Source organism: Triturus cristatus, chromosome 5_2 (genome assembly GCF_964204655.1).
Source record: "Triturus cristatus chromosome 5_2, aTriCri1.1, whole genome shotgun sequence".
Taxonomy (NCBI): domain Eukaryota; kingdom Metazoa; phylum Chordata; class Amphibia; order Caudata; family Salamandridae; genus Triturus; species Triturus cristatus.
This window is the reverse complement of record NC_140588.1, coordinates 924,795,160-924,813,545: the sequence shown is the minus strand read 5'-3', so window position 1 is coordinate 924,813,545 and position 18,386 is coordinate 924,795,160. Positions and strand designations below refer to the sequence as shown.

General features: G+C 49.5%; 1 protein-coding gene across 2 annotated transcripts in view; it reads left to right on the top strand.

Moving 5' to 3' along the window:
* The window catches only part of THOC2 (THO complex subunit 2), a 1,568,999-nt gene that overhangs the window by 1,487,609 nt on the left and 63,004 nt on the right, over positions 1-18,386 (top strand). For both annotated transcript variants that reach the window (XM_085608126.1, XM_085608125.1), the window contains exon 34: positions 4,648-4,785. In XM_085608126.1, the coding sequence (XP_085464252.1) occupies positions 4,648-4,785 (138 nt within the window). The remainder of the gene's footprint in view (positions 1-4,647; positions 4,786-18,386) is intronic.

The following is an 18,386-nucleotide window of genomic DNA, read 5'->3' as shown; positions in this document are numbered from 1 at the left end:
TTGTTGCTCATTAAAACTGTCAGCGGAAACCTTCCCGACCGCCTCCGCAGACAAGGAGTTGAAAAAGCTGGAGGCAGTAGGCATGAAAATGTTCTCAGCTTACAGCTTAGCCTCAAGATACTTTAATGCCACATGCCTCCTGGGAGATTACACATGCTCTGGAATGTGGCACAACCAGTGGGGAGTAAACAAGCAGCATAATGGCAGATCAAGCAGCCTTACTTGGACACTGCTGGTTCTGCCTGGCTTCGTACATTAGGTTTTTCCACAGATGTTCAGACTACGGTAATGAATCTACCTTTTGATGGAGCCCGACTGTTCAGCGATAAAGCAAACTATGCTTTTGAGTGGTTCATAACATTTAGAGCTTTTGGGACGGTTATCTGATAGACTCCTAGCAGCAGATTCCTTACTTAGAATATTCCCCTGGCGTCAGCCTGGATCTGGATTTTTTTCTGAGCAGTCCATTTCTTCGGCAGTAGGTGACGACGTTTGGCTCCACGTGGCCCCGTCCGCGCTGGGTGTGACGTGCACGTTGTCTAAATAGGCGCCATCCAAGATGGCTGATCCCAGTTCTTCCTTTACGCGCCATTAGCGCAGACTTGGGTAAAACTCCCAACAGTCATCTTTTGACTTATATTCTGTGACTTTTAATTGTCATCTATTACCAGCGTGTGTTTTTTCACATCTTTGTGTTGCCACTAGTCTGGGTACCCCACCAGACACTGCTTTCCTCTCACCTCCCACAGTGGCTATGGAGGAAGGGGGCCTTCTTTGTGATGGGGCGTCCTGAGGGCAGGTGAGGTCTTGGACCTGGCACTTTCCATGGTGGAAGTTAAAAGCAATGTTTGACAGTGGTGCTTAATCCCTGGAGTATCCTCCTTAGAATCTCTCTACTCCCCCTTCATGAACCCTGATGTCGTGGTCGGGGCCTTAGTCAAGCCCTGTACAGGCACTCCTGTGCAAAGGCTCATCGCCCTGCTCCCTGGGGATCTAGCCTCCCTTACCCAGAATCCCACCCCTGAGAGCCTAGTAGTTTTGGCCTCTACCCCCCAAATCAACCCTGGTGTGTTCCCTACCACACTCCCACATTGGGAATCCTAGAGGCTGGATTCGTTTGGGAAGAGAATTTTCTCTTCCAGCATTTTACTGTGGTCTGTAAACATTGTATGCCATTGGGCAGTTATTCCCATATTGCATGGGATTTGATTGCACAAGTGCTGCCTTTAATCATGGAGGAGGCCCGGGCCATACTCTCCCAAGCTATTGCTGTTGGTAGAGATGAAGCAAAGTTCAGTATTCGCTGCGGATTGAATACCACTGACTCACCTGGCAGAACCATTCTTTCTACGGTTGTGCTTAGACATCATCTGGCTAAGGACAACTGGCTTTTCAGGGGATGTACGAGTTACTTACCTTTGGTAACAATGTATCTGGTAGAGACGATTCTAGCCACAGATTCCTTCACGGCCCGCCCTTCCTCCCCTATTCTGCGAGGACCCTTGGGTTGGTCTTCGGTACTCGCCTCCCGGGGCGATGGGGCTGTGTCTCCTGTGAGTGCCTTACTTGTTCTTGACGGATGGCTCCGTCTGGGGGCGGTTCTTTTCCTCCTTTGGTTCTTTGAAGGATAGGGTTCCGGTGCTCCGGTGCCCTGCTGCTCTGGCTACTCCAAGTTTGGTGGGGATTGCTTTCTATCCCTGTCCTCCCTCCCCTCCCCTCCCTCCCTTCCATCGCTATACTCTGATAAGAGTCCCCTGGCCAGGTCTTGCCTTGTCCCCTTGTGGGTGGTTGCCCTCTAGGTTGGGGTGGCTTGGAGGTTTGTTGTCCCTGACTGTTTTGGGACTGGTCCCATTCTTTGCTCAGGATGGGGGGGAAGATGGGGGTGCCATGACTTTTATGCATGTTCTTTGCCTCCGGGTTAGAGGGATGGGAGGCTGTCTATGTGCTGGCAGGGTGACTACGCAGGTTTCTGCTTGTTCTTTCTTCTTTCCCTGCCCTTGGGTTGTGCGATGTTGGCACTCCTCTGGTGGGGTTGTTAGTCACCATTTCTTTCCAATGTTTCTGTTCTTCGCACACTGCTCCCATGCTTCCACAGTTTATCTGGTGGTTCCGCGTTGTGGTGCGGAAAAGTTCTCAGAAGAAAACTGACCTAGGCGCTCCGGGGCGGGTCTTGTGTGACCTCGCTGACGTCACGTACGCCGACGGCACCTGGGCGGAGTCGCGTGATGTCGCCCCGCCCCCGGCACGCAGGGATGCTGTGACAAAAAAGTTTCCGGATCCAGTCTCACGCCTGGGGATAATTCTACGTGAAGGAATCTGCAGCTAGAATCGTCTTTACCAGATACATCGTTACCGAAGGTAAGTAACTCGTACGTCAGTGGGAAATTCTGTGGGCATTTCAATGTAAAATCTGCTGATTACAAATGACAGTGTGATGCTCCTTTATGTTTTAGCTAGGTATTTATTAAAAGCAACAGTTTTTAAACATTAGTTCATAAACATTCCTGCTCCGGCACCAACGACAATGCGGTAATAAACTAAGGGTAGTCAGCGGTCATGTATATCCTATATGTGGCTAGATTTGTATTATATATGAATCAAAAGTTTAGTCTATTAACTAAACAAGAGTTTTCTGTATAGCAGACATGCTGAACATGTGTATTTGATGGTGCTCTCATATGTGATAAAGAAGAAAATGGCATCTTGGTGAATTAAAATACTTACCCAGGATCACACAATTTGAAACTAGTTTAAGGGTCAAGAGCATTATAATTAGGTTGAGTGGATTATTCATGTCACTAGACCTGCAGGTCTAGTAGGATTTTTTGAGGCCTGCTATATGTCCAGCTTTAGTGGTGACTTTCATATATTACGTGCAATGACTTTGGCATGGCAAACAACGAGTGCGCCATGTTGTGTTTTCACACATGGTTTGCACCATGTCACGCAGCCTTCAGTGGCAGTCTGCATGCAATTTGTATGTGGGTCCCTTAGGGTGGCATAATACATGCTGCAACCCTTAGGGACCCTCTTTAGTTCCCATACCCTAGGTACCATGTACTAGGGCCTTACAGGGGTGCTAAAGTGTGTGCCAATTCGAACACTGTTTGACCATTTTACTTTGTTTTTAGGGAAAGGACACTGGCAGCTGGTTAGCAGACTCCAGAGCACAGAGTCGAAAACCAACATCTAGTAGTTCTAAAGGGGGCAAAAAGTGTGGGGGTGAGCAACTGCAACAAAAATCCAGTTTCCTACTAATATATTTACTCCCATCCCCTTTGTGGTGCCACAGTAGGACCTCAATTTAGTTTTGAGGTTTCTGAGGCAGCCCATACTTAAAACACCTCACAGCTACCAATTGAGGCTCCTAATGTGTAAGACTGGTTTTTTTTCTTGTGGAAGCGCTGGGCGTTCACCTACCTTTTACCTATTTTCCCCCCTCCCCCCGATGGAACTATGAACCTACCAAATGTGGTGACCCCTTTCCAGACAGGTCAATCCCTCACTCTTCCATCATTTTATCCCCTGCCACACCCTACCAAGGAGGAGGAGAGGTTACACAGACTGGATCCTCAGAGGGCGGTTAGTTTTTACATTGACCAGATCAAAGGCTGTTGAGTTGATGAACAGCTCTTTATAGAGTGCACAGGTACCAGAAAGGGTGCAGCAGTACAAAATAGGACCTTTTCAAGATCGTTGATCTGATGTATTGATATGGGCTATGCCCTTGCGCTTAAGGAACCACAGGATGGCATTCCACCAGGGCAAAATAATCAACTTCTACTTTGGAAATAGAAGTCCCAGTGGCTGAACGTTACATGGTGGCAATATTTGCATCCCTTCATACTTTTGCACAGCACAACTGTTTAGGTTCTAAGTGTGAAGAGATCGCCATTTTGTCTCCTAGGATTTCCTCATCTTGACAATTCCTTCAAAACCTTCATAATGATGTACTGCTTGGGAAATCTATTCAGAAAGTGATGAATCTAGAGACAGAAGTATACTCTACCTACCTGCAGATTCCTCACCAAACCCTCCCGCCTTCCTGTCGTAAAGCCTGGTCATGCATTGAAATTCATTATTAAGGTTCCAAGTGGTTTATCACCTCACCAGAATTGATGATGTTCTCATTCTCGTTGGCGTGGAAATCATTGATGGGAAGCTGACATCACGATGCCGGGTGAAAGCTTTATGGCTTCAGTGATGCCACAGTAACATTTCCAGCACTGATGCAAAGCCAGCACCCCTTAACTACATGGAAACGCTATTAAAAAGCTTCTGGTCTAGCAGTTGGGACATTCAGGATGTGAGGAGTCTGCAGGTAGATAGAGTATGCACTAGAAAGATAGTTACTATAGGTTAGAATTTTTTTGTTCTCTTTCCCCCAGTTATTAGCAAAACAAGTTTTTTTTTTATCAGGCAGACATTTTGTATTGATTTTGTTTAATTTGACATTTTCAGTACGAGAATATTTTGTATGATTTTTCTCATCAGGTGAATTTCATACAGTTGTGGTATCACAGGCTTGCTTCCTTTTTGACATCCTTTATGAAGTGGTTTACTCAATGTAGTGCTTTAAAGAAACGCTTTGTCTTTATATGCACAAAAACAGATTGCTACAATTCAAGACCTTTTTTCATTTCACAGCACTACTCTAACCACACTGTTCCAACACAATCCAAGAGTAAGGAAAGAGAAGAAGACAAGAAAGATTTGGACAAGTCAAGAGAAAAGTCAAGGGAGAGAGAAAAGAAAGAGGATAAAGAGAGGAAAGAACGAAAAAGGGTTTGTCATTTATACATTTTAAATTTACAATTTGAAAAAAATGCTGTTGTAGCCATTGAATTACGCCTGCATATTTATGATTTGCCATCGTCTTGTCTTGGAGGTCTGATGACAAGTTTTATTCTGACTTGAAATTTGAGTGTTTTAGGGTTGTCTAATTTATAAATAAATGTTAACCTTTTTCAATAAAAATTAAATCATTAAAATATTTTAACCTGTACATATCATCTGTATAGTACATTCTACATTGTTAAATAGGTCGAAATCTAATCCAGAGATGCCTACGCTTCCAAGTTACCAGACGTTAGAACTTGTGTACATTTTTGTTTTTCTTTTTATCAACATAAGAAAATATAGAAATCTAGGAACTGTGCTTGTTCATACCTACCAGGTTACGTATTTCATTTGAATGTTATGTAGCCCTGTCGTACATTTTCAGGGAAACCCTGCTTGTCCATCATATCCCCATTGGTGAGCTCCGCAATCATATTGTCCCTGATGTTGGGGTTCACCCAAAGCGCACCTAGTTTTCTTTGAGGGGGCTACTGTCATCTATCCAGGTTATGTAGTTCAAGAAAAACAGGCAATAAGGCTATTAGACCATTGCTTATCCGTATATTTTGGTAAACTTAAGAATAGACGCTCAACGGGTTGTGATCCTATTGCCAAAAAACACCACAAAAAGGGCCTATTGGAAAAGATAGCACAGGAATGTCTGTTACCCAAACATGTAATATTCCTTCAAGTAATTACATGTTTTACGTGGTTTATGATGAAAGGCTTTTTGATTTATTTATATTCGTTTTGCAGATACATATACTTGTTCAGCCTAGCCGACATGTTTCGTCCTACAAGGACTTCATTAAGGTTGTAGCTTGTCATCAATGGAAAAACACCTTGCGCTCTTTGGAACCCAATCATTAGAAAATCATATCCAATAGAATCCTCATGAGAATGAGGCTTCAGTACATATATTTGTACCCTCCTTCATCCAAGGGGAATGCGATTTCTTTCAAGAAATCTCAGTACGAATTTTCATTTCCATAGAGTAGAGGGGACGGCAACCTCGGGACTGTTTTTTATTTCAATCTGCTTTAAATAGTGATTACATTTAATTAGTAAACATGAAACTAGGGTTAAATTAACTAAATTTAAATATTTAAAATTATTTTGGACCATTGTTATTTTTAAGACACGAATTCTTAACAATATATGTAGGTGGGCATACGTATAGATATGTATGTGTGTGTGTGTGTACATATAGAGATGTGTGTTTTTAATGTTCGGTGACAATAAACTTAAAGAATTAGCTCACATGCAAAGTGAAAGTCTTAAAAATTTAATGTAGAGCCTCTGAAGTTGAAATGTAGAGTAAGGCCATCTACTGACAGTAGTCTAAATAATATATCTGAGCCAGTAAAGACAGCTGGCCATTAACTCTGTTGCAGCATCCAGAGCAAGGCTGTGGAGGGCCTGCGGAAAGTTATTAAAACTGCTTCAAATGCATCAACCACCATTGATGATGTTGGTTGCTTAATTTCTGCAATTCATAGAATGAGATGCGCAGCCTCATCAACATTTTCCTTCCTAAAATGCTTTGTTTCAAAGTTAACAGACTCATGTCTCCTAAGCCCTTGCTTTCAGCCCGGTTTCACTTGCAGATGCCATATATCCTCGTTGCGCCTTACTGCTTAGGCTCCAGACATGATTTAGCCACGTTTTCTGTGGTATGATAAGCTCTATGGGCATATGGGAAAGGGAGGCAAAGTTTTTATTTTCTGATGGCTATTTTAGCTGCAGATGCAACACCTTAGAAGACACAGCGCGCCTGACTGGATACAGAGTAGTGCTTCCATGCACAGGTGTCACCATGTGTCCCTGCACTGAATCCACACCACCCTGTAAATGATGAAGAGCGGCCTCACATAAGCACCAACCCAGAGTGCTGACATCAGTTCCTTTCTTTGTGTACCTTCCAATGAATATTCCCTGCTTGCCATTTCCAAATGATTACACCACTGTGCTAGGGAACCATGTCCTCAACCAAAACAACTGGTTTCAAGCCATGTCACCACTGCATGAAGCAGATGTCATTCACAGACATGCATGAGGTGACTTTGGTGTTTGGTCTCAGTATATGACTCTTAAGGTGTGCAATGAATGCACCCTCATGTATCTGAAAAAGATCCGAGCCCTCAGGTGAAACTATATGTCGCTAAACACAAGAAAAAGTTGTGACCTTTGCATAGATCCTGCTCCTTATCCAAGTCATGGGCACAGACCCAGTTGTGAGGTAGTTCCTGTGACCGATCATTTTTGTGCTCGAAGTCCTCCTGTAAGTTCAAGCACAAGAAATTGAAGCAGGTCACAACCCCATCCCACGACACTTGACTTCAAAGAGAAAGCACGAGGGCTTCACCATGTTAGCAGCACATCTTTGTAGTGGTCCCAAATGGTGTAGGAAAGTGCCCTCTTTTTGCATGGTTGCCCCCCCACCCCTTCCTGCCAATCAGGTACCCAGGGCCTATGTTCTCTCCCTAAAACTGCATTAAAACAAAACCCAGTCGGCGCTCTTTGGCCATGTCCATTGGAACTTGTACCATAGGTACCAAGGGCACTGTGGCCAGGGAAGGCCTCTAAAGGCTGCAGTATTTATTGTGCCACTCTTGGAGTCCGTGTCCCTTCACACACACACACACACACACACACCCACCCACCCACTGCAGGCTGTGTGTTTTGGTGCAGAACAAAGTATAGAGTCGACATGGCTCACATCCCTGTGTGCCATGCCTACAACCCACTGCCCTGGCATGGGTCAGCCACCCCTCTAGCTGGGTGCACTATACCAGTGGTGAAGGTGCACGAGCCCTGTACCCCTTCAGTGTCTAAGCCAATTCTTAGACATTGTAAGTGCAGTAATGCTCTTAAGAGTATATGGTGCCGGGAGGTTGTCATTGCAAACTCCCCAGTACCAAATGGCTTTACTGAAAACTGGGAAGTTTGGTATCAAACTTCTCAGCACATTAAATCCACACTGATGCCAGTGTGGCATTTAAACACAAATGCACTCAGAGGGCATCTTAGAGATGCCACCTGAAAAACAACCTAACTCTAGTATCCTGGCTGAGTGGCTGCTCACCAGCTGCCACCACCAGACCTATTTCTGGACCCCTGGGTTGAGAACCCGCTGCTCTAGGGGGTCTGAAACAATGCACATCCTGGGATGAGTTGCCGAGCCGCCTCCTCCAGGATGGGCACGGTCCACAAAGGGGAAGCTTTAAAAGCTTGCCACCTTTGTGAGCTACTCCAGGCCTTTGCTGCTTCCAGGACCTAGCCACTACCGGTTCTGACCCCTTCTTTGGGGGCGGGATAATCTGAGTGAAAATCAAGTGAGGAAGGGAGGTGTGCACAACTCTCAGTCCCCGCCATCCTGCAGATGGGGGGACCCAGCCAACCAGAGAGGCATATGCCCCCCTCCCACTGGAGGGTGGCATAATAGAGAGTGTACCCACCCCAATTAAGGGACCCATTGTTCCCAAACTTTACTTACCTGTAACACACCTAAATCTACTATTTAGGGGCAAACAACCCTGAACCTTGCAGACTGAAGAAGCTATTCTGAAACTAAGAAGAGGAGGATGCCCACTGACTTGGTCCCAGCCCTACCGGCCTGTCCGCACCTCGAACCTGCTCCAGCGAAATCCCGGTGTGTCCTGCAGCCTCAAGAATCCGTAAGGCCTGTCTTGACTTCCAAACCCAAGACTTTGTCTCCCGTGAGCACCAGATTTGCTCACCAACAGACTCTGGCCCCTGCCAAAAATGCGGGTCTGCACCACACTGCACCCTGTGCCCACGGCTCGAGTTGGAGTGGCCCAACTCCATGAGGCCGTCTCCCCGCGATCCTTGCCTGAGATCTGGTGATCTCTGACCTGCCTCGAATCTCCAAGCGAAGCCTGCAGCCCCTTTCTGAAGGATCTGCCCCCTGACCCCAACCAGAGCTGGTAATAATAACCCGACGCCTGAATACACCCCTGCACCCGATGCCCCACGGCCTTGGTGGGCCCAACAGACGGTGTCCAATCATCCCCAGGCATCCCAACTTACCTCTCCCACCGGTGGTCACCTCCAGAACATCTTCGTCCCCGAGCCTGCATTCTTTGTTGCAAATGGAGAATCCCCATTGAAAACAAGGCACCCAACGCCAAAACATCGCCCTGCACCCAGCCGCCGCTGCGGGTGTGCTTTGGGTGCTAACTCAGATCCCCCCTTTGCCCTGAGCCTAACACCAGGAGCTTTGCTCCCACCACTCTGTGGACAGCTCGTGAGCAGCCACCAACCAGAGGCCCCCTATCCCCCATTAGATAAGATTGGGCCTCAGCACTCTGCACCCAGCCGCCCTAGAGCCACTGAGAATGTTTCAATAGTGCATCCTTGACCCTGGGGGAACCCTGGTTCTAACCCCAGAATACCAACTCCCACAAATAACTGTTTACCTGTAAACCCATAACTCTATTTCCTCCCATAGGATTGCATTGACCGCTTTTCTTTAAAATTGTTGGGTGTGGAGTTGGTTTGTATGGAATGTTGAAAAACTGCATTATGTACTATAAGTAAATTACTTATCTTTTGTCTAGGAGATGTCTCAGTGTGATATCCAGGCATATCACACTGATTAGCATGAGTAATCTGTAAAGTAACTAAAAAGTAATTCCGAACTGTTGACTTACCTGTGATTCAACCAACTGCATTTGAACCTGCATTCAACTGTAAAACACTGCATAAGATTTTGCAAAGCATTTATATCTGATAAAGACGTCTAGCCGCAGATTCCTTAACTTAGAATATCCCCAGGCTCCAGACTGGTCCGGAAACTTTTGCGCAGCAGCAACACTGCGCGCCGGGGGGCGGTGCCGTACGGCTCCGCCCTAACGTCGTCCATGGCCGTGACGTCAACGGAGCCATATATGCCCCACCCCGGCACGCCGACATTAGTTTTCTTCTTTTCCGCGTCACGACGCGGACCCTCGAAACCAGCAGTTCCTGGCCTTATTTTGAGCCTTCTCTGCACCGTTGGTGTCGTACCGGAACAGTGTGCAATGCCCTCTGGGTTCAAAACCTGATTTGCATGTGGTGCCTTGGTGTGCACCACTATTCCAAACAATGCGACGACTGTCAACAGATTAAGCCGAATTCCCTACGGGACCGCCGTATGAAGTTGCTGGCTGCACGGCTGTCCGGCCCAGCTTCTTCTCGTCGCCGCTCTACTTCTCCAGATGGAGCTCGTTCCTGAGGCCGATCCCGCGACCGGGGCCCTAAAAAATGTAAGCGGAGCCAAAAGTGTCCACTGAGGTCCACCTCTCGTAGCTGTGCCGCTGGCGCCCATTGCTCTCGTAAGGGGTCAGCTACGGGCGCCCGGAGGTCACCTCCTTCATACCCTCCTTTTCCAGGAGTCGGAGCGACGCGCACCCAAATGGAGGCCTAGTCCCAGGCTCTTCAGGCAGAGGGTACTCCGGCTGGGCCCTCATCGGCAGATCCTTCCCTGACCAGGATTGTGTGCACCGACTCAGACTCCGGAACCGAGGCGACGATGTTGGGCCGTGGCCCAGACCGTCCTGGTCGCTCTAGCACACTCCGCTAGTCAGCGCATAGCCCTGGGCGTCTTCCTGCGCGGACGGCGGGAGCAGCGTCTGTGACGCCGGGCTCAGAGCCGGGCACCACGTCGGACCCAATGACGGGCTCGACGTCCAAACCCACACCAAGCTCTAAGCCTGATCCCACGTCTGGGGCAACGCATCACCCGACGTCGGTCGACGTCGAGGTAGCGTTCATTGTGGGGGCCGTCAATGTCCAGTCGACTCCGACACGGCGCCAGCCGACGCCGTTGTCGACGCATCCCTCACCGCAGATGTCCATCCGTTCATCGACACTGGCGTCCATGCCCAGGGTTGACCTCCCTCCTGATTCCTAGTTTCTGTACCCTCAGCTGGGTCGGGCGACTCCGGTATCCGCTACGGCCTTTTCGGAGGCTGCTGCTGCTTCCCCTGGTCGGGAGCCACTGGTGCAGGTCCCTAGTGTGGCATGGCCTTCAGGTCGTTCACCAGCCCCGCTCTTTATGGCAACTTGGAGAATTTTGGTTGCAGGACTCCTCCATTTTGCCCTTGTTTCCTCCCACCCGGGAATCCAGGTAGCTGGATGCATGTGGAAGATAGCTTTTTGCTTCTTCTAGCGCGGCCATCCGTGCTTTAAACACTACATGCGTGTTTGCACGTGCGTCCTCTGCACTCTGGGACTCCGTGGCTAACCTTCTCCCTTCCCTTCCGGAGGAATTGCGCCCTGAGTTACTCCGTCTTGTCGTTCACGGCAAGGAAATGGCTCATTTTACAATACGCTCCTCCCTGAATACCACAGACTCTGGTGGATTGGCGCAGTCATGCCTGGATGCGTGACAGTCGCTTCCCTGATAATATTTGGGAGAGCCTCAAAGACATGCCGTTTAAGGGAATAGACCTTTTTGAGTCCCACTCTGACTTGGCGATCTCCAGGCTTCTGTCAGGGCTACCGTAATTCTGCCGTGCCACTGACTGCTTGACTTTTCTTCTTCGTTGCGGTCTTCCTTTACGGACCAGTTTTTATCAGAGGCGGGTTTGTGCCTCTGTATTGCCGTATGGCTGGGTTGTTTTTGTTTCAAGTCCTCTGACTGTCTGTTTTGCCAAGAGGACCCCCTTCTTGCCAGGGGTTGACCCTTGCCCTATGTGGGGTATTGGCTGGTGGCAGGTGTCTGCCTTTGCCTTCGTACGCTCCTGTGGAGTTTTCATTATGAGTATCCCTCTGGGGCTCCTATACCTCCCTTTACTGCATCCCGCAGGGTCGCATCGCTCTGTTGTCTGTTTGGACTCTGTGTCTAGGTCTGTGCTGTGTGGTATCTACCTCGCATAGCCTGGCATCTTGCTTTTGTCCTATGGTCCGTCTTTTGGTACAAGCCCCTTCTGGGTTGTTCTCCCAAGTAGGGAGTTGCCGTGGACCTCTCTGTTGTAGGTTGTTATGGCCTTTTGGTTTATTCCCCAACAGTTTTCTCCACATTCCCGCTGCTTTCGCGCAGGGATTTCTACGTTCCACTAGCATTCTTAAAAGTGGCGGACTCGTGGAGATGGTTCTCTTTGAACCCCGCTCTTCCTGGAGTCTAGGACCCGGGAGTTGGTCCTAAGTACTCCCTTGTTAGGCTTGTCTTTTCTTCTAAATTGTCCTGCAAGGGGACTGTTCTCTCTCTTCCGGACTGCCGGCTGACGTTGCTTGTAAACTGGTCTAGTTCCACTATCTGTGTAACTGCGGGTACTTTTGAGCGTACCCTAGTGCCTTGGTTTGGCCGGGTTTCAGCATCTTATTGAGGCATGTTCTTCCTCATGGCTTGTGCGGTCTGTTGCCTTCTTACTATTGGGCGCATCTCAGCTGTTCCTGCTGTCTTGCTTCCTGGTGTTCCTCCTGGTCGCGTATGAGTGTCTTTCGGGCTGTGTAGGGGCATCCTTTCAATGCTCTCCACATGTCTGACTGGCACGGGTCTCCGCAGTACTCTTCCTCTGTGGTACATGTGAGGGTGCTACGCATTCTCTCCACCATACCACTTAACCAGTCCTTTGGGTTGGCTTGTCGACTGTCGCATACTGCGGTTCTTTCGCCATAAGCTTCAGTTCTACTTCCTGCGAGGTGCTGAACTATCTTTTCACGTCAGTTTCTTTGCTGGGTGTGTTTTTCTTCCATGTCAGCCCGTTGCTGGGCGAGGGTCAGTATCCTGCTGCCTTCGCATCTTTACGAGAGCAGGTTTAACAGTGTTTTACGCTGTTCAAGTTATTTAGCTGGGACTAGCTCTGGCTTCTTGTCGACACCTTGGATACTGTTGATCCTTCATGCCTCTTGGTCTTCTTTCGAAGTTCGGCATTTTTTCAATCAGGCACAAGCATTCTGGCTTGGTGTTTTCGTTCTCTAATCCCCTCTACATGTGGGGGATTTTGTGTTATTCTGGATGGGCTGTGGTGCCCTCGCCTCCCCTTGATTCCCTGCTCTCTTCAGGGCTTAGGGGTCTGGTGGTTGGCTGCGCTGTCACTTCTGTCACCACTGTGTTTTGCCCTTTGGTTGACAACACTATTTTGGTCATGTTATTGACGTCTGGGTTCTCTCTGGACCTTTGTGGGGTTCAGTCGCAGTCCCGCCTCCTCTAGGGGTATGGCTTTGGTATCTATTCTAAGTTAAGGAATCTGCGGCTAGACGTCTCTATCAGATGAACAAGTTACTTACCTTCGGTAACGATGTACCTGGTAGAGACATAGTCTAGCCGCAGATTCCTCAACGCCTACCCGTCCTTCACGTCCTGCGACAATCTTTTCAGGTTGGGCTTCTTGCCTTCGCCTCCCTTTAGGTGGCTTTATTCCTCTGTGGTGTGACGTCTTCTCTTCACTCCGACTCACGAAGCTACATTCTGTTTCGGGGCTCTGCTTTGCCCATTCTTGTGACTGGGTGGTATGCTCATGTGCCATGTGTCCCTTACAACCCCTACCCTGGGTTGTCCGATATGAGTCTTATTCTTTCCTTCTATCTTATTCAACCGCTTGAGGTCTCTTGCCTCCCCTGCAATCTAGCAGTTGCAGTCTCTGACAATGCTGCATTCAGCAGGTCCATTTTTCGGATCTGATGTCTCCTTTTGGGTGACGCTTTATGGTACTTTGTCTTTGCTCAATCAATCAATCAATCAGTGACACTTGTAAAGCGCGCTACATACCCGTAGGGTCTCAAGGCGCTGGGGGGGGGGGGGGTGCCGCTACTGCTCGAACAGCCAGGTCTTCAGCTTCTTCCTGAAGGAGAGGTGGTCTTGGGTCAGGCGCAGGTCGGACGGGAGGGAGTTCCAGGTCTTGGCGGCCAGGTAGGAGAAGGACCTTCCTCCTGTAGTTGCTCTGCGGATGCGGGGGACGGCGGCGAGGGCGTGGTTGGCTGATCGGAGGTGGCGTTTGGGAGCGTAGAAGTTGACTCGGTTGTTGAGGTAGCTCGGGCCTTGGTCGTGTAGGGCTTTGTGTGCGTGGGTGAGGAGGCGGAAGGTGATTCTCTTGTTGATGGGGAGCCAGTGAAGGTCTCTCAGATGTCCGGAGATGTGGCTGGATCGTGGGATGTCGAGGATGAGTCTGGCTGTGGCGTTTTGGATCCGCTGGAGTCTCTTCTGGAGCTTGGCGGTGGTCCCGGCGTAGAGGGCGTTGCCGTAGTCCAGTCGGCTGGTGACGAGGGCCTGGGTGACGGTCTTCCTGGTCTCTGTGGGGATCCACCAGAAGATCTTCCGTAGCATGCGTAGGATGTTGAAGCACGCCGAGGAGACGCTGTTGACTTGCCTGGTCATGGAGAGGGAGGAGTCCAGGATGAAGCCCAGGTTACGTGCATGGTCTGTCGGTTTGGGTGCGGTGCCCAGGGCGGGAGGCCACCAGGAGTCGTCCCAGGCGGAGGGAGAGGAGCCCAGGATGAGGACCTCCGTCTTGTCCGAGTTCAGTTTCAGGCGGCTGGTCGTCATCCATTCGGCTACCTCTTTCATCCCTTCGTGTAGGTTGGCTCTGGCGGCGGCGGGGTTGTTGGTCAGGGAGAGGATCAGCTGGGTGTCGTCGGCGTAGGAGATGATGCTGAGGTGGTGTTTGCGTACGATGGCCGCGAGGGGGCTCATGTAGACGTTGAAGAGGGTGGGGCTCAGGGATGATCCTTGGGGGACGCCGCAGATGACTTCGGAGGCCTCTGACTTGTAAGGTGGTAGGCGGACTCGCTGTGTTCTTCCGTCGAGGAAGGAGATGATCCATTCCAGCGCCTTGTCCTGGATTCCGATGTTGCTGAGGCGCCGTATTAGGGTGCGGTGGCAGACCGTGTCGAATGCCGCGGAGAGGTCTAGGAGGATGAGGGCCGCTGTTTCTCCATTGTCCATCAGGGCTCGGATGTCATCGGTGGCGGCGATGAGGGCGGTCTCGGTGCTGTGTTTGGCTCGGAAGCCGGACTGTGAGGGGTCGAGGGATCCGTTCGTCTCGAGGAAGGCGGCCATCTGCTTGTTGACGGTCTTCTCGATGACTTTGGCTGGAAACGGGAGAAGCGAGATGGGGCGGTAGTTCTTGCTCCAGGGTTCTGGACTGGTTGTCCTTCAATGTCATATATTGTGGTTGCAGCCTTTCTGCCGGCTGCTGTGATAGTTCACCTCGCAGCTATGGCTCAAATGGTGAGTCTTGTGCCTCTGGTGGCACAGGCTCACACAGGCCAAGGGTTTAATTCTGCCTATGCTCTGCATCTTCTGCCTCCAGGGGAGGTTTTGGACTTAACGATTGCAGGGGTCCCTCCCAGAGTGGTGCTCTGTTCTTTTCCCTCCCTCAGTTTACAATATACGGTGCTTGGCACTATCTTTCTATGGTGATGTTTTTTTCACCATACCTTGTTTTTCTTTCCTTTTTCTGCACACTGTTCCCATGTTTTCACAGGTTTCGGTGGTGGCTTCGCGTCCTGACGTGGAAAAGTCTTCTGACGAAAACTGATGTCGGCGCGCCGGGGCGGGGCATATATATAGCTCCGCTGATGTCACGTCGCACGGCGCCGCACCCTGGCGCGCAGAGGTGCTGCTGCGCAAAAGTTTCCGGACCAGTCTGACGCCTGGGGATATTCTAAGTTAAGGAATATGCGGCTAGACTATGTCTCTACCAGATACATTGTTACCGAAGGTAAGTAACTTGTTCTTCACTTACCTTCACCAGGCTTTGCTTGGTTCTAGAAATAGAATAACTTAAAAATATTTTTGATACAAACAAATTGGTCTGAGCTCAGTCTTTGAGTGTGTGACCTCATTTGCTGCCTTAATGTGTACAACACATGCTTAACACTATCCTCTGGTAAAACCTTACTGCTTGCCCACACTACCACAAATAGAGAGTAAGGTGCTATCTACTTTCACCTCTGCCTACTTTTGGGGATCCACTGGACTCTGTGCACACTACACCTCATTTTGGTATAGTATATACAGAGCCAGCTTCCTACAACTAGTCCCAAAGAACTACGAATTGCGCGCCTGTTGTAGACTCTAGAAGCTCTATTATCTCTTAATTTCTGACTCTGATCATATGCAAGAGCAGGGAGTACCCCTAGATGATGATGGTGGGTATAGCTTGCTCTCTCTTCACTGTACTGATGATGCCTAAAACATTGATTAACAGAATGCCAATGGGTTTACACCTCGCCTGAAAGGGAGCTTGACTCATCATTTGAGTCACCAATGGAAGAGTGGGCCTTGTTTACGATGTGGTCCGGAGGGATGCTGAGGTACTAAAATTACAGCTACCATCCATTGAGAACTAAACTAAGGTCCTAACAGAGATCTGAAAGCCTGGGCCAGCAACCTCTGAGCTTCTGCTTTCCTTTAGTGATGCCTTAAACTGACACTTTGATGAATGATTGGTCAAACAGTTGTTCTTGCCTGAGAATCGACAGGTGTCCAGAAGCCATTGACTGATGCATAGTAACCTTGATAGTCTCACCACGCAGCCCACTCTAGAGGGCCTTATCGTGCAAGCCTCGACCAATAAGTGAATCCTACCTCATTTCCAACCACTCCTCCAACCAGAGAATCCAGAAGGTTGAGGCTTTTGGCAAGTGCATGCTTTCTTCGGTCAGTCTAGCAATACAGTCTGTGAATGCTCTTAGTTTACTGGGTAGTTACACACATGCCCTGTGGGACATGGCAGGTGAGATCTTGCCAGCAGTCCCAATGGCCACAGGGCCTCTTTGGCTAAAACGATTAATGATGGACCGGATGTGGCTCAATATGTTATCCACACAGGTTTAGATACTACAGGTTGCCTGGTAATGGCAGTAGATACTAGTGTAGTACATTTGATACAGACTTCTAGCCGCATATTCCTTTCCTTTGAATATTCCCCAAGTGTCAGACTGGATCCGGAAACTTTTCATAAGCAGTACTCCTGTTTGCCGGTAGGTGGCGTTGTGTGCCTCCGCGCTGCGTAGTCTGCACTGGAAGTGACGTTTTGGGTGCCTATATAGGCGTAACCCAGGCGTGTTGCCATCAGGTCTCATCTTTCCATGCCAGCCAGCACAGATCCTGGAGAAGCTACCCCTAGACGCATTTTGACTAGGTTTTTTTGGGACGTTTTGTCGAAGACTTTTTGAGGTTTACCTCCTGGTGTGGCGGGGATGTCTTCAAGCCCTACGGTGCACGTCACTGTCAGATGATGGTAATGGACCCGCACCTTGAATGCTTCTGGTGCCTTGAGCGGGACCTGAAGGCCTGCACTGACTGGTGCGCAATTAACCTGAAGGCCTTGAGGGAAAAATCCCTCAAGCTTACGGCGGCTCAACTTGTGACGCCACTACGATCGAGAACTTGGTTGAGAAGAAGGTCCCGGGAACAGTCGCAGAACCCGAGGTAATCATCGCACTCCCAAGTTATTGGACCATTCGGGTAAGTTGAAGTTCAAGAATAAGTTGAAGCGTGCTTCGACTTGACCTAGTCTGTCGGCTGACCAGACGAGGGAGCGTTGCCACTCGAGGTCTGGCTCCACGGTTAAGTCAGCGCCTGGGTCAGCTCTGCACCTCCCCGACTTTCCGGGAAGTGGAGCGACCCCTGCCCAATTGAAAGAATTTTATGGGGCCATGCACCTCATATTTGGGTGGCCTGCTCCCTCTAATGTGCCTTTTGGTCCTGTGTTTCAGGTTGGGGCCCTACTGGATCCACAAATGGATCTGGATCAGCACCCGTCGTGCCACCTAAACCGATCTCGAGGCTAGCGCGCCCGCTGGCACCATCCCCATCCCGACTCAGACACGGACCCGAAGGGGTATCTGGAGCAGGCACTAGCACCGAATGGAGCCAGGCCTTCCAGGCCGAAGCCTATGCCCTATTCTTATTGGCTAGGACTCAGGGAGTGATGTGAGGGGTCACTTACAGTAAGGATTACCAGCCTTGTGAAGATCAAATGGACTGGTGTGAGGATCTGGGTGAAGCCAGAGCATTGGATACTTCTCCTGATACTGACATGCTTTCTCCCCCCACCTAAGCTGTGAAGGAGGGAGCTTTCTTCGCAGTTGTGGTGAGAAGGGCGACTTTGGTCCTCGACCTTAGCTTGCCCTCTGTGGCAGTCAAGACCAATGTTTTCACGGAAGTGCTTCAGGTGGGAGTGTCCCCATCAGGACTGCTTCTCCCTTTCACTGAGATATTCACTGAAATCCTCCTTGGGACTTGGTTCATGCCCAAAACTGGGGCCTCTGTGAACAGAAAGATTGCATGCCGCCACCGCCCGCTCCAGGGGACCCAAAATTCCTCACTCAACACCCTGCCCCGGAGAGCTTGGTATTCCAAGCTTCAACATCCCATGTAAATCCAGGCACATTCCCTACTGCACCCCCGGATAGGGAATCCAAAAGGCTGGACAATTTTTGGAAGATGATGTTTTCTTCCACCAGCCTAGCACTGTAGTCTGTGAAACTGTGTACCTTTTTGACCGGTATTCCCCACACCCTGTCTGATATGGTTGCACAGGCGCTGCCAATGGTCCCGGAGGAGGCGGGCCGTGCTCTCCCAGGCTATTGCC